The sequence below is a fragment of the Magnolia sinica genome, chromosome 9 (assembly GCF_029962835.1).
Source record: "Magnolia sinica isolate HGM2019 chromosome 9, MsV1, whole genome shotgun sequence".
Taxonomy (NCBI): Eukaryota; Viridiplantae; Streptophyta; class Magnoliopsida; order Magnoliales; family Magnoliaceae; genus Magnolia; species Magnolia sinica.
The window spans coordinates 11,126,132-11,147,725 of NC_080581.1; the positions used below are offsets into that span (position 1 = coordinate 11,126,132).

At 39.7% G+C, this 21,594-nt stretch overlaps 1 protein-coding gene and 1 long non-coding RNA gene across 2 annotated transcripts; both read left to right on the forward strand.

Annotated features, from left to right (window-relative positions):
- The first annotated feature begins 12,832 nt into the window (after nt 1–12,832).
- On the forward strand, nt 12,833–19,755 carry LOC131256880 (cinnamoyl-CoA reductase-like SNL6). The gene is made up of 6 exons (XM_058257961.1): nt 12,833–13,040; nt 13,155–13,312; nt 14,097–14,285; nt 17,021–17,174; nt 19,061–19,253; nt 19,525–19,755. Exons 1-6 carry the CDS (start codon nt 12,893–12,895, stop codon nt 19,601–19,603), a joined length of 921 nt encoding a protein of 306 aa, XP_058113944.1. The 5' UTR covers nt 12,833–12,892; the 3' UTR covers nt 19,604–19,755.
- LOC131256881 (uncharacterized) lies at nt 15,408–16,373 on the forward strand. The gene is made up of 2 exons (XR_009177002.1): nt 15,408–15,675; nt 16,206–16,373. It is a non-coding gene; the product is annotated as an uncharacterized LOC131256881 (long non-coding RNA).
- Nucleotides 19,756–21,594: the final 1,839 nt, after the last annotated feature.

Genomic DNA, 21,594 nt, shown 5'->3' on the forward strand with positions numbered 1-21,594 from the left:
AGAAACACATTTCATTCATCTACGTGTGTTAAAATCTACAGGGCATGGCGGTTGTACGGCTCTTTTTATTTATTTATTTATTTATTTTCACACACCCATGCTCAGGACATAGTAGGATTTCACCACTACTCGAACCCACCCATGTCAGCACACACACTCCATGTTAGCCACCCCCGCTAGCTTGTTAGTACACACCCTTGACTTGGTGTTGAAACCCGTGTGTCTACCATCGCAGTGTTTGCATGCGATTTAACCCATTCATGATTTCAGTCCTATCATGAAAACGGTCAAACATAAAAAACAGCCTCATCCAAACCTTCAGTCTACCCCCAAGAAAGTTTCAATGGTAACAGTTCAATCCACCTACTTCTTGTATTGTGGCCCACTAGGGCTTTGAATATGCTTTATGTTTGAGCTCATGTCTAGACATATTAATGGTGCAATAAATAAATGGAGTGAATATAATACAGACCTCCCAATGTAAAGGTAGAGGGTGACTCGGCCTGACTGATCAAAGTCAACTCACTCAATTCAGGATTGTTTATTAACAATGATCAACACCTTAATTTGATCATTTTCATTGAATCAAATACTCATTTTAAAGAGACTTAATACACACACACACACCCCTTTCTACATGGGAGTCACATGTAATTTAGAACATCGTGCCCATAAAAAACATGCATGGACCATACACTACGATAATAACCTGATATGAAAGTAGGTATGTCCACTCATTAGGTGGGCCATGCCATCAATTGATATTGAAGTTGTGTCTGTATGAGCGTATTGGCATATATGCGACACTTTCAAAAGAAAAAAAGTTGGTGTGTATAACAGCTTATGAAATAGCCAATATTGCAAAGGCGAGCTAAGATTCCCAACTACCAATGGTGGGAGACACGTGCACATGGTCTCAATGTGCATACTTTTCTTAAAAAGGTATTTTAACAAGGCAACAAAAGCTAAAGCTAGGTGAATGGCCCCTCCCGTAGTAGTATCCACTCATGTTCATTTCAGTTCCTTGGGTCTTATCAAGGGACCACATGTGCTACTATCATGTAAATATTGTGTCGAGTGCTTCTAGTGAATATTGCATGAAGTGCCTATTGGAATATTTGGTTGAATTAAATAAACTACTAAAATCAAGAACCAAAAAAGAAAATAAATTTTGAGAAAGAGAATTTATTAACTTGAGTCGAAGTGTGACTGAGTCACTCGACTTGAAATCAAATTTGCTCCCCTTGGACAGCGTCGCAAGTGCAACAGGTTTTCAAAGCAATCGACCTCCAGATACAATGACTATGACCTGGTTCCAGCGGTGCACTCACTGTACACGGGATCAAACTACTTACAGTTTAACTCGAAAGTGCTGAGTTGACTCAGTGATAAAAAATTTTAAACCAGAATATCAGAGAGAGTTTTATATGAGAAAATTTTTTTTCGTATTTTGAAATATGAATCAGAAGTCTTTATATAGACTCTGAAATAGTGCATAAGCACCCTTTACAAAGGGTTAGGTCCGTTGGGTTTAAACCCAACAGGTGCGACCAACCGGAATGGATACATATCTCTGGTTTAAAACGAAAAGGCGCAAGTGCGAGTCCACTCTCGCAAATAAAGTCTCGCGATTACCCATACACATACCCACGCGAGCACACTCACACCGCACCCGCACCCGCCCAGCCCAGCCCGTCCCGTCTCGTTGCACACACAAACACGGACTCGGCTCAGCGCGCGCGCGCCTGTGGTCAATGACATAGATTAAAGCTATTGGCATAGCCCCCCCACAGGACCAAATTCATGTGCCTCCTGAATGGAGCTTAAGCCCCAAGGCAAAAAACCTATCTTATATATAAGAGGATTTACTTTGTCAAATTCAATATTGCATAAAACTTACAATCCCAAAACACCAAAAATTTTCAAATGTAGAGGAAAACTGAAAACTTGAAAAATCAGATTTTTAATAGTTATTTTAAAACAAAATACAACAGTGCCTAACTGAATTCTATGTGACAGCCAATTTCAAATCGAGTGTAGAGATAAGCATTCTCTCTTTCACTCGATTTTAGGTAAGCTATCACACAATATTCACTCGGTACTCTAGATGATATTAACGTGGTACTTGCACACGTATTTCCCCTCTCATTAGATAATATAAGAGAGATTTTCTTCTTCTTTTTTCTTTCTTACTACGTAAAGAAGTAGCTAATTTAAGAGCATTCATTAATTAAATATATGCTCTATTTAGTGATCTACCATATGCATAGACTTAAATATATAAGTGCATCAATGTATAATTTACCATTTAAAAGTGGAGTCCACAATTTGAACAGTTTATAAATACATGTATATCATTTATCACACTTTACTAATGTAACAATACCTATGTATAATGTGTGTGTGTATGTGTATGTGTGTGTGTGTGTGTGTGTGTGTATGTGTATATTGCAAGCTCATGTCAGGACAACTGATAAAAAATGAGGGATATCAATAACTCAAGTGCGCCAGAGGAAACGGTGGGGATTTAATGAATACAGATAAAAAATTCTTATGATCACAAAAGTTTTGTATCAAGCTAGGGGTTTTTTGTGTTTTCATTTCATCCTTCACTGCCTAATAAACTATTTGGATATCATATAAACATTAAGGTGGAGGTCAAGAATATTTTACTTGTAAATATATGTTTTCTCAAATTCTCTCTTGCGTGGCTCACTTGAGTTTTGAATCTGCCTTAACTTTTACCACATATATTAAAATGAACTCACAAAAATTACATAGAACTAGATTTCTCATGAACATCTCGATATATCCCACCTAGCATACAGCGCTGGAGCTTAGCACCAAAAGCCTTTTGCAGGAATCTGGGTCGCACGTGAATTGCCTGGTAACCCGTCACAACGTCCTGAGATTCGAGCATTTGGCGAGAAATTTACAACTGTAGACCCCACCTTTTATCCAGCGGTTTGTTTGAAACAATACAAACTTAGAATAAGCACTTGAACCTCTTCGTACGGAGTCGGAATTTCAGGACGAAAATACCCCTGCCTTCCATTCGAAGACGAGCGCTGACGCTCCTCCAACCAAGAGTTGTACGAACGGCTCAAAAGAGATCAAAGTTACATGGCCCCATGGCTATATATTTATTATATCCACAACGTTCATCCATATTTCGAGATCATTTCGGAGCATCATCCCAAAAATAAAAAAACATATCCAAAGATTAACTGGACCACACTACAAAGAGCAGCGGGAAAATTGATTTTCACCGTTAAAAATTTTGTAGGGCCCACCATGACATTTATTTTCCATCCAATCTATTAATAAGGTCACAAAGGTCTGTATGAAGAGGAAAAACAAATTTCATAATGATCCAAAACTTCTGTAACCCCTAAAAGGGTTTCAATGGTAGACGTTCAATTCCCCACTACTTTTTACAGTGTAGTCCACTTGATAGTTAGATCTATCTTATTTTTTGTCTCAAGCTTTAATGTGAGCTCGCCAAATAGATGGACGGTTTGGATATAACACAGACCTCATGATGGGACCTACGAAAGTAACATCGCAAAAAAATATATATATATTTACAGACCGCCGCCGAACCTGCCACCGAACCGGCAGTAGTGCCACGACAGTCTGACCTTTTTTTTTTTTTTTTTACATGGAGAACTTTTTCTCCCTTACATTTTTCTCTAATACATAATTTAGTAAATATGTATATATAAGTATATAAAAATATTTTTCTATCTTTCAATTCATTTCTTTGTCTATTTATTTAACAAGCATATCTCCTAAACTAGAATGATTTACTTAACATACTACCTATGATTTTGGGGTAGGAGAAGCTAATTTAGACAACCAACCTAGTTACTTTCCAAGATTCCATCGGGTCGATGGTCGAAAATCCATTTCATTCAGTTCGTGGTCAATTTCAATCACTTCGCGGTCAAACTAAAAATTGAGCGGGGCAAACATGAAATTGAGCGAGGCAAACATGAAAATTGAGTAGGGAAAACTAAAAATTTAGCGGGTAAAACATGAAATTGAGCAGGGCAAATATGAAATTAGGACTGAAAGTTAGGTCAGTTGGTTCGGGTTGGTGCTCAACCCTAACCCAACCCAAGGTTCCTATACCTAAACCTTGACCCAACCCAACCCAATCTTGGGTTGGGAATTCTCAACCCAACCCCAACCCAAGAGGGCTTAACGGGTTGATTGGGTTGGTCGGGTGTATACGTGCTAATATTTTCATTATTACATTAGTTTATTATATTTCAATATAAGACCTATTTTTTGTATCTATGATTTTATTAATTATATACGTGATTATTCATCATAAAGAACTTCATTTTTTTTCTTTAAAAAACCAAGCTAAAATATAGGACTACTCCTTTAAAAAGTCATGTAGCATAGCATGCAATCTATTTGGGAGAGAGAAATCCGACATATCTTGTTAGCTTGAGTCCTTGAAAAAGACGTGGACAAATGAGACCCGACATCACTAGTGTACCTTCTACACAAACAATCCACACTCAATTATAATTTATAATAACTAATATATTGATTGGGTTTGGGTTGGGTCAGGCAACCTGAGACCTCAACCTAAGCCCAACCTAAGTTTTATCGGGTTGATGTTTGTATAGCCCAAGCTTGAGATCGGACCTGATATATCTTGCCCGAGCCTAACCGAATGTCGGGTCGATCACGGGTCGGTCGGGTTGAACCCGCCCAAATTTCAGCCATACATGAAATTAAGCGGGCAAACTAGAAATTCAGAGGGGCAAACATGAAATTGAGCAGGGGAAACTAGAAAATCAGCGGGGCAAATTAGAAAATCAACGGGGCAAACTAGAAAATTAGCGGGCAAACTATGAAATCAGCAGGGCAAACTAGAAAATCAGCAGGACAAACTAGAAAATCAGCAGGGCAAACATGAAAATCAGCGGGACAAACTAAAAAATCAGCGGGGTAAACTATGAAATCAGCGAGGCAAACTAGAAAATCAGCAGGGCAAACTAGAAAATCAGCGGAGGGAACATGAAAATCAGCGGGGTAAATATGAAATTGAGCAGGGGAAACTAAAAAATCAGCGGAGCAAACTAGAAATTTAGTGGGGTAAACTAGAAAATCAGCGAGACAAACTAAGAAATCAGCGGGGCAAACATGAAATTCAACGGGGCAAATTTAACAGATAATTTCATGGCTTGAACCGATAAATCTAAATGTATCCAATGTTCAAATGGACCACACCAAATGAAATTTTGAATTGAACTTCTATTGTTGATCATTTCTTAGGGGCTACAGAAGTTTTGGATCAAGCTTATAATTGTTTTTTCTATTAATCCATGTCTGTATGATCTTATAAATAGGTTTGATAATAAACAAACATCACTGTTGGGCCCACTATGGTTTCGATGGTGGAAATCATTATGCCCACTGTTTCCTGTGGTGTGATCCACTTGATCTTTTGATATGCTTTAATTTGGGGCTAAACCGCTAAAATTAGATGGAAAAACGGATGGACAGCGTGGATATACTACATACATTCAATGTGATTTTCATGTTTCCTCTACTGATTTCCTAGTTTGCCCCGCTGATTTTCTAGTTTGCCTCGTTGATTTCCTAATTTGCCCCGCTGATTTTCTTGTTTGCCCCGCTAATTTTTCTAGTTTGCCCCGCTCTTTTTCATGCTTGCCCCGCTCTTTTGCATGCTTGCCCCACTGAATTTCATGTTTGCCCTGCTCAATTTCTTGCTTACCCCGCTGAAATGGATTTTCGACCATCGACCTAATGAAATCTTGGAAAATAACTAGGTTGGTTGGCTAAATTAGCTTCTCCTACCCTAAAATCATATGTGATACGTTAAGTAAATCATTCTAGTTTGGATCCTTACTTTTGCTCGGGTGGTAGACTCTTAGGAATTTCAACACCCGGTCAAGCGTTTGAGTATCCATAGGTGGTGAAATTCCACTAGTGTGGAGTGTGTGGGGGTGTGTGTGCGTGTGTAAAAAAAAAAATCATTCTAATTTAGGAGATATGCTTGTTAAATACTTACACAAAGAAATGAATTAAAAGTTAGAAATATATTTTTATATACTTATATATACATATTTACATAATTATGTATTAGAGAAAAATATAAGGGAGAAACTCCTAGTTTGCTCTGCTGATTTCCTAGTTTGCCTTGCTGATTTTCTAGTTTGCCCCACTGAATTTCTAGTTTCCCCCGCACAACTGGGCTACCATAGGTGGGCCTTCCATACCCAAAATCCAGCTCATGAAAGGGCACTTCCATCAAGCTGACACATAAAAATTCTCATCTAAAGTAGAAGGAACCCCTTTATAAACCTCCAACCAATCCACTACTGATTTCACATACTCATCTGTCACCATCTCTATTGCTTCCTTCACCTTCTCAACACAAAGTTCCAAAGACTCCTTATTCAAATCCACCACCTTTGCACTTGCACAAGCTGTTACAACAGCATTCCTAACAAACCCATGTGGCAAGGGTGGAATTATCTTGCTCCTAATATCCACAACAAAGAGTACTGATGAAACCCCACATGGGTCTTCAAAGACAGCCCGCTGTTTTTCTAGTTTGCCCTGCTCATAATGTAGTTTTCCCTGTTGTTTTTTTTAGTTTGCCCAGCTCATAATGTATTTTGCCCTGCTGTTTTTATAGTTTGCTCCGCTCATAATTCAGTTTGCCCCGCTCATAATTCAGTTTGCCCCACTGTTTTTCTAATTTGCACCGCTCATAATTCAGTTTGCCCTGCTGTTTTTCTAGTTTGCCCCACTCATAATACAGTTTTTCTAGCTGCTGCTTCCTTCGTCCTCTGCTTCAGTCTATCTTCTCTACTTCTTCTAGTGGATGTTGCCTATGTGTTGTTATAGTGGGCCTTCCCTTGGAGGTGTTGTCACTAAGGTTGGTTTAGGGTCTTGGATGTGAGATCATAACAACAGACTATGGTCTATGGTCAGAAGTTGGGAGGGCTGGATGGGAAAGTGTGGCCTACTTGAATCAGTGGTATAAGCAGATGGTTGGTTTGTATAAGTGGAATATTGTAGGTAGGGAGAGTGGTCGCTTCGGCCCGTGGGATTTTAAGAAGGTCGAAGAGTGGAGGAGTCAGATTTGCCTCCTTGTTGTTGGTGAGTGAGGTGGTGTCTTCCTGTAATGTTTATGCCCATTGAGGGGCAGCTTGGCACGTTTTTTTCTTGTTACTCTTTCTCTTAATAGCAGATATGATAGGTGAGGCCTGATGTTTTTTTGTGGAGCCCACCCGAAATGTTCCTTGTACATCGTCTGTTCATTTATCAAAAGTTTTAGGGGCATCGCCCTCCTTTTAGAAAAAAAAGTGGGGGAAACATGAAAATGAGCGGGGGAAACTAGAAAATCAGTGGGGAAAACATAAAAATGAGCGAGGCAAACTAGAAAATCAGCGGGAGAAACATGAAAATGAGTGGGGCAAGCATGAAAAATGAGCTGGGCAATCATGAAAATGAGCGGGGCAAACTAGAAAATGAGCGGGGCAAACTGAAATATGAGTGGGACAAACTAGAAAATTAACGGGGCAAACTTGAAAATGAGAGAAAATTCACCAGAGAGAGAGAGAGAAGAGGGTTTCATTAGCTGAAAATCGAAGATAGCGAAGAAAAATCCCTCAATTTCGAGAGAAAATGAAAACAAATCAAAGCACGGATTATGAGAGACCTTTGGAGGAAGTTCAGATGGTAGGTGGGGCCCACTGTGATGTTTGTGAGGAATCCACATCGTCCATCCATGATTTGGACTGGTCTGTTCAGTCTCATTCCGGAAAGAGTAGTATAAAAAATTTCAATAGGATAATCTTAATGTTCTAATTAGTGGCATAAAACTATGTAATGGTCAACGTTCAACTAAAGAAGTGTCTAAGGTTTGAGGGTAGCAACTTTAAAATTTATGTGAGTTTGGGGTGCTGTCACAGTTAGATCCATCAAACTTGCATAGTTGGGCATGGACCTTATGATTTCTTTTGGAAAAATCGGTAAATCCTCAAGTGAGCTCAGTTAAAAGAGTCCATATTTGCAGCTTGGATTGATGTTCTACAACGGGCTTTCCATGCTAGCATTCCAAGATATAGGGATCATGGTTTTGTGAACTTATCGACAGGTAGCTTATTGTAATTGAGTTTGTGTATCATGGATTTGTTATATTGATGAGGGAAGAAAAAGACTAAAGAGAGCATGTCATGAAAAATGAGGTTTCTTTCCAACAATTGCATATAGGTGTTTGTAAAATCTTAAAGGAGAGATAAGGGCCTCCTAGTATGACTCTTGGTATATAGATAATTTTGTCACTACACCAAAATTGCAAATTTAGAACGGTTCTATCTTTAATTTAGGAATGGTTTTAAGTTGTTCTAAATTTGGAACTGTTATAAACCATTCCAAATATAGAAAAAGGGACGGTGTGGATTTCTCATCTCTTGTGTAGCCCACTTTGAGTTTTGGATCCCACTTATGTTTGGTCTCATGTCCTAAAATGATCTCTCAAAATGGATGGACGATGTGAATTCCTCACAAACATCACAGTGGGCCCCACCTAGCATCCCAACTTCCTCCAAAGGTCTCTTATAATCCGTGCTCGACCTCCAATCCCAAACCGTTCTCTCGCCCGAAACTCTCAACTCTTGTTCTCCCTCTCGCTGGGCCTCAAAGCCCCAAACCCTCTTCTCTCTCTCTCTATTGGCATTTTTCAGGTATCTTCTTTACATGAGCTTTGATTTGTTTTTATTTTCTCTTGAAATTGAGGAATTTTTCTTCGCTATCTTCGATTTTCAACTGATGAATTTTCTCTCATTTTCAGCCGGGTGTAAGAGATCATTAATCTCAAAGAAAAGATGTTCAAAGTTCTAAATTCATCAGCAAAATCAGATAGTTTGTCCTTCTCAGATTTCAATTTGCCCCGCTATTTTTCTAGTTTGCCTCGCTCATATTTTCGTTTGCCCCGCTGTTTTTCTAGTTTGCCTCATTCATACTTCAGTTTGCCCCGCTGATTTTCTAGTTTGCCTCGCTCATATTTCAGTTTGCCCCGCTGTTTTTCTAGTTTGCCCAGCTGCTTTTCATGTTTCCCTCGCTGATTTTCTAGTTTGCCCTGCTGCTTTTCATGTTTTCCTCGCTATTTTTTTAGTTTGCCCCGCTCATATTTTAGTTTACCCTGCTGCTTTTCATGTTTCCCCCGCTGATTTTCTAGTTTGCCCCGCTGCTTTTCATGTTTCCCTCGCTGATTTTCATGTTTCCCCCACTGATTTTCTAGTTTGCCCTGCTACTTTTCATGTTTCCCCCGCTGATTTTCTGGTTTGCTCCGCTCATATTTTAGTTTGCCCCGTTGATTTTCTAGTTTGCCCTGCTGCTTTTCATGTTTTTCTCACTGATTTTCATGTTTTCCCCGCTGATTTTCTAGTTTGCCCAGCTCATATTTCAGTTTGCCCCGTTGTTTTTCTAGTTTGCCTCGTTACTTTTCATGTTTCCCCCGCTGATTTTCTAGTTTACCCCGCTGTTTTTCTAGTTTGCCTTGCTCATATTTCAGTTTGCCCCGCTACTTTTCATGCTCCCCCCGCTGATTTTTTAGTTTGCCCCGCTGATTTTCATGTTTTACCCGCTGATTTTTCTAGTTTGCCCCGCTCATATTTCAGTTTGCCCCGCTGCTTTTCTAGTTTGCCCTGCTGCTTTTCATGTTTTCCCTGCTGATTTTCATGTTTCCCCCGCTCTTTTTCTAGTTTATCCCGCTCTTTTTCATATTTGTCCGCTCTTTTTCATGCTTGCCTAGCTCATTTTCATGTTTGCCTCGCTATTTTTCATGCTTGCCCTCTCATTTTCATGTTTGCCCTATTGAATTTCATGTTTGCCCCACTGAATTTCATGCTTGCTCCACTAAATTTCATGCTTGCCCCACTAAATTAGCTTCTCTTACTCCAAAATCATATATGGTACGTTAAACAAATCATTCTAGTTTAAGAGATATGCTTGTTGAATACATGGACAAATAAATGAATTAAAAGATTAAAAAAAAAAATTTATATACTCATATATACATATTTATATAATTATGTATTAGAGAAAAATGTAAGGGAGAAAAAGTTCTCCCAGTAAAAATAAATAAATAAATAAATAAAATCTGCCAGACTGCCACGGCAGTGCCGCCCAACTGGCGGTAGTGCCTCGGCAGACTATGTTATTATTATTATTATTATTTATGTGTTGCTTTTATAGGTTTCATCATGAGGCTTGTGTTATATCCAAACCGTCCATCTATTTGGCAAACTCATATTAAGGCTTGAGACGAAAAATAAGATAGATCTAACTATCAAGTGGACCACACTGTAAAAGGCAGTGGGGAATTGAATGTCTACCATTGAAACCCTTTCAAGGGTTGCAGAAGCTTTGGATCATTATGAAATTTTTTTTTTCCTCTTCATCCAGGTCTTTGTGACCCTATGAATGAACTTAGACAGGGAGGATTTCTCTCAAACATCACAGTGGGCTCCACCTGAGTTTCTAATGGTTGACGCTCATTCAACACTGTTTCCTGTAATGTGGTACACTTGAGACTTGGATATACCTCATTTTTTGTCTCATACCATAAAATGATCTGGAAAAATATATTGACGGCATGGATGAAAAGCAAACATCATGGTGGAGCCCACATACCACTGACGAGCTGCCCTTGGCGGGTGACAGGAGGCGTACCCAATCCGTTTCCGTGGAAAGGAGGGGTATTTTCGTCCTGGAATTTGTCGTCCGTACGAAGAGGTCTAAGTGCGTATGTTAAGTTTGTATTGTTTTAAGAATATCCAATAGATAAAAGGTGGAGCCCACGGTCGTAAATTTCTCGGCATTTTGGCAGGTTGCATGTCACTGTCAGACATGGCCCGACGCAAATGCGAAAGTTATTTAAATAGGGTACGGGAGCGCAATAAGTGAGCCCCGGCCTTACCTTAATGCATGTATTCTATATCTAGGCTGTCCATCCGTTTTTCATATTATTTTAGGGCAAGACCCCATAAGGGCGTGTTTGGTTTTCGGTGAAATGGTAAACGCAGTGTAAAAAAGTAATAATTATTTCCCTCCTGTATTTGCAACTTACTTGATATGATTACTTACTTTTGGACACGAAAACCAAGAATATGTGGACCATTAGTGGGATGAAGAAGATCCAAATCAGCGGGATGAAGGAAAAAATAACAACTTAGATCTAAATCTTATGTGGACCATTAGTGGCCAATCACCATTGTCTCCTATGGTATGGTACTCCTGAGATCTGGATCTATAATTTTGTACTCATGCCCTACAAAGATATTAAAAAACGGATGAATGTTTTAGATATAAAATACATACATCAAGGTGGGCCCTACCGTCCAGCATTAGGCTGGGACCGCAACCAATCCCATACATTACGGACGCGGATTTCCTGCCAAAGCAGGAAGTTCCTGCTCTGGAAACCTAGGTGGGCCTCACCGTGATGTTTGTGAGAAGAGTCACAAATACACTCTGTTCACACGTTCTGTGGGTTGAAAGTTTCCACCTACTTTTTCCTTTAGTGCGGCCCACTTGAGTATTAGATCCAGATCGTTTTTGGTCTTATGCTCTAAAATGAACTCAAAAAACGGATGGACGGAGTGGATTTCTCACAAACATCACAGTGGCCCTACTTACGTTCCCAACGCAGGTAATTCCTGCGAAAGGGGGAAATCCGCGTCCATACATTACGTACTCGGCGCCGGCTCGTTGCCCAATCAAATCTAGCCACGTTAACGGCTTATCGTGCAATCCACTTGCACCTCGCATACTCGCGCATACGACGCGACTTTTCATCGGCGCTGGATGCTTTGCTTCCAGCATCTTCCTAATGCACACGTCACGCCATATGTCAGCATTGCAAAATGGTGATATATCTCAGCCATCCATCACAAGGATATCACTGTATATATGCTAGCTTGAAAAGATTAAGGTGGTCCACTAAGCAGGTGTGACATAATATTAGAAATAAATGATCGCGTTAGAAATCTTCAACAAATCATTTCACAACCGTAAATTTGTTCAGAAAAATGTGGCCCACTTGAGTTACATAGGGAATATTTCTTGGGATTAGAAAATCTGAATAGTTTTGAACTTTTTATGGACAGCTTGGATATTCAGTTATCTACCACGATGGCATATTTAGTGCGTGTAACTTAGTTGACTGTACACGCGTGTAGGCTTACATCAACTCCGTTCCCAATATCACGAAATATCGGCCGAAACGTTCAGACCTATCTTTCCTGGAAACGGGAGCGAAGTAGGTGTAACCTTACCGTGGGCCCACATTGGTTCTTTTTAATAATATCCACGCCGTCCATCCGTTTTTAGATCATTTTAGGACGGTATACAAAAATTTAACCGGATCCAAATCTCAGCTACACCGCACACATTTTTGTGGGCCAGAAATTTTTTGGATCAATCTGATCCTTCTATTTTTTATTTCATCCAGGTATTTTTGACCTTATCAACAGGTTGGATGGAAAACAAAAAATAATGTGGGCCCAAGAAAATTTTTTATGGTGGCCATTCAATCACCACTCTTTCTAGTGGTGTGGTCGAACTGAGATTTGGATCTGCTTGATTTTTCTAAAAAAGTTCTAAAATAGTCTGAAAAAACGGACGGATGGCGTGGATATATATAAAAAAATCATTAAAGTGGGCCCCACGGTAAGTGTAACACCTAACACGGTGTTACTCGGTAATACCTAATCCGCTCCCCGAAACGGTCATCAAAGCGGGAGTAGATAGAAACGTCACCAAACCATCTCTTACCACATCCCTTCAAATACGAGAGAGAGACACCTTCTCTTTTCGCAAGAACTCTTCCAAGATGACTTTTCCAGAGCTGGAAGAGGCAAAAACCAATCTCGAGAAACCACCCATCTGCGTTCTCGACGCTTCTTCTTACGTGGGTTTCCATATTCTTGAAGAGCTCTTGCATAGAGGCTACAATGTTCATGCAGCTGTACAAAGCAATGGCAAGTACCTCTCTATCTATCTATCTATCTATCTATCTCTGTCTTATTTCATTTGGGTTTTTGGAAATTCATGTTATTTTTAAGTTGGGTTTTGTTGGATTTCTGTTTTTGCAGGAAAGGGAGAGGTGGTGAGGAGAATAGAAGAGATGAGTGGTTTGGATGAGAGATTGGTGGTGTTTGGTGTGGATTTTTTGGATTATCATAGCATTCTTGTAGCTTTGAAGAGTTGCTGTGCTTTGTTTTGTTGCTTGGATTCTTCCGATGGATATGATGTGAGTTTGAGAGATAAAGGGACCACATGGAGTTGTTCTTCCATCCTTTCTTAAGTCCAACCAGTTGGACCACAAGTTACTATCCATCATCCAACTTACCAAGTGAACTCAAAATCCAATCCGTCCAATAGTTTGAGCACATCTTGAGGATCACTTATTGCAAAAATTAGATTCATCTAATGATCAGGTTGGCTACACCAGAGAAACAATTTCTAGCCATTGATAAATAGAAATATACAATTTTGGTCCACTCAATGAGCGGATGTGGCTGATTTTTTCATAGGGTCATCCTCATGATGGGTTCAACGTATTGGATGGTTGGACGGTGCAGATGCATGAAATATTCAAAGTTATCAGCTGTCGACTGTAAATTATAATCCAAACCGGCTGGAGACTTGAGACTTGAGAGACCTTCTCTTTAGGAATTGTACGGTGATTAGGGAGATTGGGGGTTCATAGCTACCACACGTGTATGAGGTCCGGGCATTCATTGGTGGGGCCCACAGAAAACATGCTGCAGCCGTTCGATCAACTGGCCCACTGGTGTACATCAAACACAGACCGCTTGACCTTTTTCTCTTGTATGATTGGCCCACTTGATCAATTCGCTATGGGCCCCACCTGATGAATGTCCTGGATCTTTGGAATTACAATAAGTTGAAATAATTTTCTACTCTAAAATCAGAAGTAAAAAAAGGGGTGTATCTATCAAAATTATAGGGTATAAATATTTAATCTTTTTTATTATAAAAAATAATTATTTTAATTTTTTGTGATTGGACAGGAAGGAATGGTGGATATGGAAGTGAGAGGAGTGATTAATGTGGTGGAGGCGTGCGCACAGACAGATAGTGTACAGAAGATGGTGTTCACCTCATCTTTAACGGCAGGGATTTGGAGAGAGAATATATGCTTGGAGAAGGATGTGGATGAACGGTCTTGGAGTGATGCTGAATTCTGCCGGAAAATGAAGGTACCATTTTTTTCTGGCTAGTTTGGTTGCACCAAATATTAGAATATATCATATAAATTTGTACTAAATTAGGCTCATTAGCCATGAATTTTCATGATATTTGGTGCAACCAAACGCACCCTACCCCAAATATCATGATATTTGGTGCAACCAAACATACCCTATATGAAAAATCATGAAATTCCTTGATGTTTTGAATAAAATTAGACTGACTAATCATGGATTTTAATGATATTGGTGCAACCAAACGCACCCTACCCCGAATATCTCATGATATTTTGCACATAATGAAATTTTGAGATATTTGGTGCAAGCAAACACACCATTAGATTAAAAAAGGAAGTTTTCTGATCAACCTTACAAGGTGCATGTGGGTCCACTCTCAGGCAACTTAAGCCGTTCATCTGGTGTGTCCCGTCATGGGATGGACATGCCAAAATATCCCCTCGGATCAGATGATCCTAGCTGTCCATTTAGTGGCTTGCAAATAGAAATGGCAATTTGTGGTCCACATTTAACAGGGAAAACATCCAAAATAAAAAATAAAAAATCAGATCATCTGATCGGAACTTGTTTAATTTGGGGAATGAGCATGTGCTCGAAGGTATGGTATACGACAAATGTGTGTGGGGCCCGCCATGATACATGAGTACCAAACGTACCATTAGATGCTCCCTCCAATGTTAGCTTTCACGGAAGCGGATTAGCTACTGACAGGTTGAGCAGCGAAACTGGCTACTGAAGTGACGTCACCAAGTTCTGTGGGCTACACCATGATGTATGTTTTGTATCTTCACAGTACATTCATTTGGAGAGATCATACTAGGGCATGATCCAAAAAATGAATCAGATCCAAAGCTCGAGATGACCCCACCACAAAAAACAGCGGGGAGAGTGACGCCCACCCTTGAAAAGTTCTAAGGGCCGAACTCGTGGAACCTAAATTCCTTGTTTGATCACCAACAGTTTGTGTTCTATGATTACCTACAAAGTACGATTTCTAAAACCCGGATGTAAATCTATGCAATTAGTTGCATATTTTCCCACCCGCAAGGAATTGAGTAAGGACGGACTAAACTCACGAAAGTTTTAGATCAAGATAATATTTGTGTTTTCCCTTCTTTCATGTCTGATTTAACACATGAATAGGTGGGATCTCAAATAAACATCATGGTGGACCTTCAGAAGGTTTCAACGACGGGTGTTACTCTCATCGCTGTTTTCTGTGGTGGGGTCCACCCCAGTCTTGGATCTGCCTAGTTCTTTGGACCATGCTCTAAAATGATCTGTACAAATGTATGGACGGTGTTGATACTACACATACATCATGTTGGGCTCACATAAGTTGGTGACGTCACTTCAGTAGCCAGTCTCGCTACTCAACCTGTCAGTATCCAATCCGCGTCCGCCTTTCACATGAATTTTCTGCCCTGGGAAGCTAGGTGGGAGCCACCCTGATGTTTGTTAGAAATCCACCCCATTCATCCATTTTGCGAGCTCATTTTAGGACATTCTATACAAAACGAGGGGATCCAAAACTCAAGTGGGCCACACAAGAAGAAACAATAGGGATTGGATGACCACCACTGAAACATTCATATGGCTACAAAAGTTTAGTATCTAAGTTTTTTGTGTTTTCATCTCATTCCTGTGTGAATTACCTTATAAACAGTTTGGATGGAATATAAACACCAAGTTGCCCTTCCTCTCGTGTGGCCAATTTGAGTTTTGGATCCACCTCCTTTTTTGAGGCATGTCCTAAAATGCAACAGATGAATGGAGTGGATTTCTCGTAAACATCACGGTGGGCCCCACTCAGCTTCCAGCTTGTGAGTGGATCCAAAACTCAAATGTTTTGAGTTTAGCAAATATACCTGTACACGTCTATTAGCTTAGCAAAGCTCTATGTTTTGAGTTAAGTAGGCTTGATAACATTCAAAGCTTCTATAACCCTTCAAACGCATAATTGGCAAAGTTGTGCAGCAATCCAGACCATCCAAATTGCTGATCCAACTGCAGATGGAACCTCTGATTTTTTATATTTTTAATACCCTTTAGAATGTGGACCATCTACTATTTTACTTTTAACTATCCATTATTTGATAGCCGTTGATTGGATGGTTAGAATTGCTCACAATTAATGTGATTTTAGATATATTCTCCATTAAAAAGGAGGATATATGCTCCATCCATGATAGGACCCACAAATTGGATGGTTTGTATAGCCGTGCATCAGTGCCACATTCATTTTTAGAGCCTGTTTGAAACTTTGGATTAAATGGTATTGAATTGCATTATGAGTAATTAACACCATTATTACACAATCATTATATGTTTGGAAATACAGTACTATTTCAACAGTCCAATGTCAATTTCTTCCTTTGAAAAAAAACAATGTATTAAAGACATTTTTCCGTGCATTTCTATAAAAGGAGGAGATGAGATCAGGTTTAAGAAAGTGTATTCAAACAGATAACACAAACTAAGATTTTTTATTTTTATTTTTTAAATAAGACACAAGGTGTCCCCACCTCTTTTTTAAACCTCAAATAAGATTTTTAAAGATATTTATTCCAATTGAATAGCAAGGATATCACAATTTGGTCATTTCCACACTTAAATTGATTATCAGAATTCATTTTACTACTGCATCCAAACACAATCTAAGTCCAATTGGATACCATGCATATTACATATACTACATCCCATTTTGATTATCATTTCTAATTTTGTAGTTATGGTACGCGCTAGCAAAAACACAATCCGAGCGGGCTGCATGGGCTCTAGCCATGGATCGAATGGTCAACATGGTTTCCATCAACGCGGCTCTAGTTCTTGGACCGTGCGTCGTCCACCAAAATCCCACATCGACCATGTCCTATCTCAAAGGTCCGGATCAATTTACTGATAAGACTTATTATTATCTCATTTTAAAAATATGACTAGACACATTTGCATAAGTTGGGGGGATTGACTCATTCGAGTCGGGCCGAGCCGGGCGAATTTAGAGTGAGTCATGAATGCCAAACCAAATCAAACTCAACCAAATCTGAGTAGACTCAGGTAATTGGATTGATTTGAAATCAACTATGATTTTGAATTTGTACGTGAGATCTGGTCAATTAGTCTGGTAAGCCCCAACATGCACATGACATGAGCAGAAAATCAGGCCATCCATCATCATGTGGCCCACCTAATGAAAGACTGGCCAGGGATTTCAACATGGGGCCATATATAGTGGGCCCACCTGATGAAAGGCTCATATTTCACATGTAGTGTATTACAATACATGGGCAGAGCATGGCCAGTAGCACTGGCATTTACCAATGTTACAGAAAAAGCGGCGGTTTGCATTTTTGGTTAAATGCTATTCATGTCCTGTGAGTACACTCTCATGCAGGGTTTTCTATAAGTGTGCCGTCAGCCTGTATTTGTGCCTGATCTGAAACGTATATCTGGTGGGTCACACTTTAGGCAGGTCATGGGGAAGAAACGGAGGGGATTAATATGCAATGTATGTAGAATTCTGATAAACTACTCTCGTCCATTCGATTTTTTCAGAGTTGGAGGACAATCCAACAACCCGATGTGCCTGATTTCATTCCATATCAATTTTTTAATAGAAATTTCATGATTAACGGCTTGGATCGTTTAATTTCTATCACGTTGCAACCTGCTTCCGCGTGTACATGTTTGCCTTGTACTTGCATGTATGAGCACAGAGCAAGACTACTCTGTCAGTTTTGCACCATTTTAAAATGATGGTGGTTCATCCATCTCACACGTAATTATTGCATACGGCAGGGATTGTCCCTGTTGATAAGCTTAATTCCATGATATGTTTACAATACGAATGGTCCATTGAATGGACATACCCACCATTATTTGAAACTATTGAGAATAACAAATATGTGTTATAACCAAACCGTTCATTTGTTTTGGAACCCCATTTTATGGGATGGGCCTAAAAATGAAGCAGATCCAAAACTTATGTGGCCCCAAAGAAGTTTTTAACGGTAGTTATTCAATCCCCACTGCTTTCTATGGTGGGGTCCACTTGAGCTTTAGATCCACCTGATTTTTTGGCCATGCTCTAAAATGATCTCGAAAAATGGGTGGACGGTGTGGATATAGCCTACACATCATGGTGAGACCTACGCAACTTGCTAACATTGAGTGGAATTGGAAGGGGAGCAATGCAATTCCATCTAATCTAATTCTACGCTTTTCCATTGTTCCCAAACATTGAGGGCACCAAACAAATGCAATTCCATCTCACCTAATCCCATCTAATACCATGCGCCAAATGCCCCCTTGTGGATATCATCAAAATGTGGGTCTATAAAATTTTGGATGGAGAAAATATCTAAAATCACATATACACACACACACATCATGGGCACTTGAACCCATGATTTCAACATTGAAACACAGCTAATCTACCACTGATCCATGGAATCATACCCATCTAAAATAATACTTATTAAGCAATCCTGGCCATCCATTTTTAAGTACTATTGCCAGTGGTTAAAAGTAAAAGAGTGGTTTTAAGTTCATTAATATTATCTACATGTAGTTTTGGTCATACACCATCCATGATTGGGTTAGTAATTTGGACAGCCTATATTACTATGCAAGTATGCCATTAGAGTTACCATTATATTTTAAACGGTGTTAAATTAACTCCTTTATTAACTAGTATTATTAAAACTAGCAACTGGAACATGGTTTGAAATAAGCTAACTTCGCTATCTTTATTTTCTCAATTCTAACAGGTGCAGCTCAAATGTGTGAAAGGGGAGTTCTAGCCATTGTAGATGTGAACTTCCTTGTCGATTGTCATATTCGGGCCTTCGAGAATCGGTCCGCATGCGGCCGATTTTTCTGCTACAATCAGGTCATGAGGACGGACGAAGATGCGATAAAACTTGCGGAGAGCTTGAGCCCATTGATTTCAATGCCCGCGAGGTTGTACTACTCTATCTAAAACATGCATTATATGATGATCAATCGAACTTAGCGATAATAAAATTTAAAATTGTGGACCACCTAACCAATGATCCATCTGGTGGGCCTCATAGGTTGTGGCCCAATATTCATCTATTGAGCCCAATGGGTATAGATCACAGGTTAGATTACCAAGTGGGCCTGCGTTGCTCAATCCAACGTTGTATATTTCATTTATCTGAGATCATGGGCCTCGTTCTTCAAATGGGCTGATGGTAATTCATCGTGACAGGTATGAATGCAAGGCGGTCGTCTACGAAGAGAGATTGAGGAAGGAGAAGTTGAATAGATTGATAGAAGGTGCTGCCTAATCATGTCTTCCTCCACTTCTTTCATTGTTTTTGTCATATCCACTGTAGTTTTCGTTGTGGTTGTTACAGATGTCGTTATGCGTATTGTTGAAACTGGGCTGGACCGAGCCCAGTCCAGCTCCATAACACATTGGGCTGGACTTAGGCCTGCATCCATGGTTTAAAAACTTGGCGACTCGGACCGACTCATTTGCTCCTAACTCGAGTTGGGACTCGCCCGAGACAGGTCGGAGATCACTCGGTTGAAACCAGATCGGGTCCTATTGAGTCCGAGTCGACTCGGACGTGAAATCTTAAAACCATGCTTGCATCTGGCTAAAGAATTGAGAAGTGGGCCCCACCGGGACTGGCCCGACTCGTTTAACATTCTTGCGTTAGTAGTCGGCAGATGGGCCCCACTTGGACTGGGCCGGATTTGTTAGCTGTGGTTGGACTCGTACTCGGGTCCATACTTGAACAGGCTATTTTCAATATACAAGTAGGCAAGCCCAGATTAACGTTTGACCGCACCACTGTGGCACGTGTTCCAATAGCAATCGCCAACGGTCTTGATTCTTGACCTTTTATTGTTTTCGTATCATCTTGTCCGTTCGTTGTTGTTGGTGTAAGATCATGTGTAAATTAAAAGCCCATCTATTTTTAAATCTTGTTATTTTTGGTGATGAAATCCTCCTCTTGTGAGAAGGTTCATTCATCTATAGATCTGCTTGAGTTGAAGAATCTTGACCGTTAAAGTAGTCAGATTCTAGGCTCATATACGGTCCCGATTGATCAGAACATCAGTAGTGTATCAGAAGGCAAGGATTAGATGTTCTAAACCGTTGATCTTATGGGTGCTTTCATGGATGGGGGATGCTCCATAAATCTCTCGAGATGGAAGATCCTAACACTTTGATCATTGGCCTACCAATGCTACTCGTGCGTGGAGAAAATGGACGGTTAGGAAAAGATGAGCAGTTTAAAAATGATCCGTGGAATACTTCAACGTTCACATATGGCCCACCTGTATTGTTCCGAATGCCAGCTTGGTACACACATGTGCATCTGCTTATCAAGTGGTCAGGCGTGTTATAATAAAAATGGACGGCTACAAAGGAACCCATCTTCAAGCATCTGGGTACTCTGGCAGCGTGATGGATGATATGCGGGCGCTGAGAAATTCAGCACATAGCATACAATTAATTCAAACTGAACCGTTCAAATTATGGATCCAGGTTTAGATGTATCATAAACCACAAATGATACTTGAATATCTAATTAATGGGCATTTATTCGACGAATGAAGTGATAGTTATCCAATGGTCCTATTTCAGCACGTGTCCATGAATCAAAGGTTAAGATTGTTCAACAAATCTATTCGGTTTCACAATTTAAACGTTTTGATTTTAAGCAATATGTAGCACATGTACAGTTTCCAGCATTGGCTGAATTTTTCTCCGTACAGTTTAAATAAGGTTTTTTATTTGATGGACGGCTTGTATTATATATATATAAATGATGGCCCATAAAGTTGGGATGCTTTATCCACTCCATAATATTGAATATGTAAAACCTATTTAATTCAATGGGTGAGAATTATTTTTTGGACCCTATATAAAATAAGGAAGCAGGCTGGATGATAATCCGTAGAATTAGGGCTCTTTTCAATGATTTTAGGATATGAACCCAAAAATGAAGCAGATCCATGGCTGAAGAAGACAATCCATCGAAGCAGGGCTTTTTTGATGATTTTAGAATATGAACCCAAAAATGAAGCAGATCCATGGCTGAAGTGGACCACACCGTGAGAATTGGACTCCCACCATTAAAAAGTTCTTATGAGCTGCATAAGTTTTGGATTACTATGATATTTATGTTTTCCTTTCTTATGAGCCGCATAAGTTTTAGATTAATCTGATATTTGTGTTTTCCCTTCATTGACCACGCCATGGTGGGATTTCACTACCATTGGGTATCGAACCCCAGACTTCGTATTGAAAGTCCTTACAGTC

Bases quoted from the DNA above. Each gene is read 5' to 3' on its own strand.
- LOC131256880 (XM_058257961.1), top strand. From the start codon at position 12,893: ATGACTTTTCCAGAGCTGGAAGAGGCAAAAACCAATCTCGAGAAACCA. The intron at 13,041-13,154 runs GCAAGTACCTCT...CTGTTTTTGCAG, and splicing joins TGCAGCTGTACAAAGCAATG to GAAAGGGAGAGGTGGTGAGG. The intron at 13,313-14,096 runs GTGAGTTTGAGA...GTGATTGGACAG, and splicing joins ATTCTTCCGATGGATATGAT to GAAGGAATGGTGGATATGGA.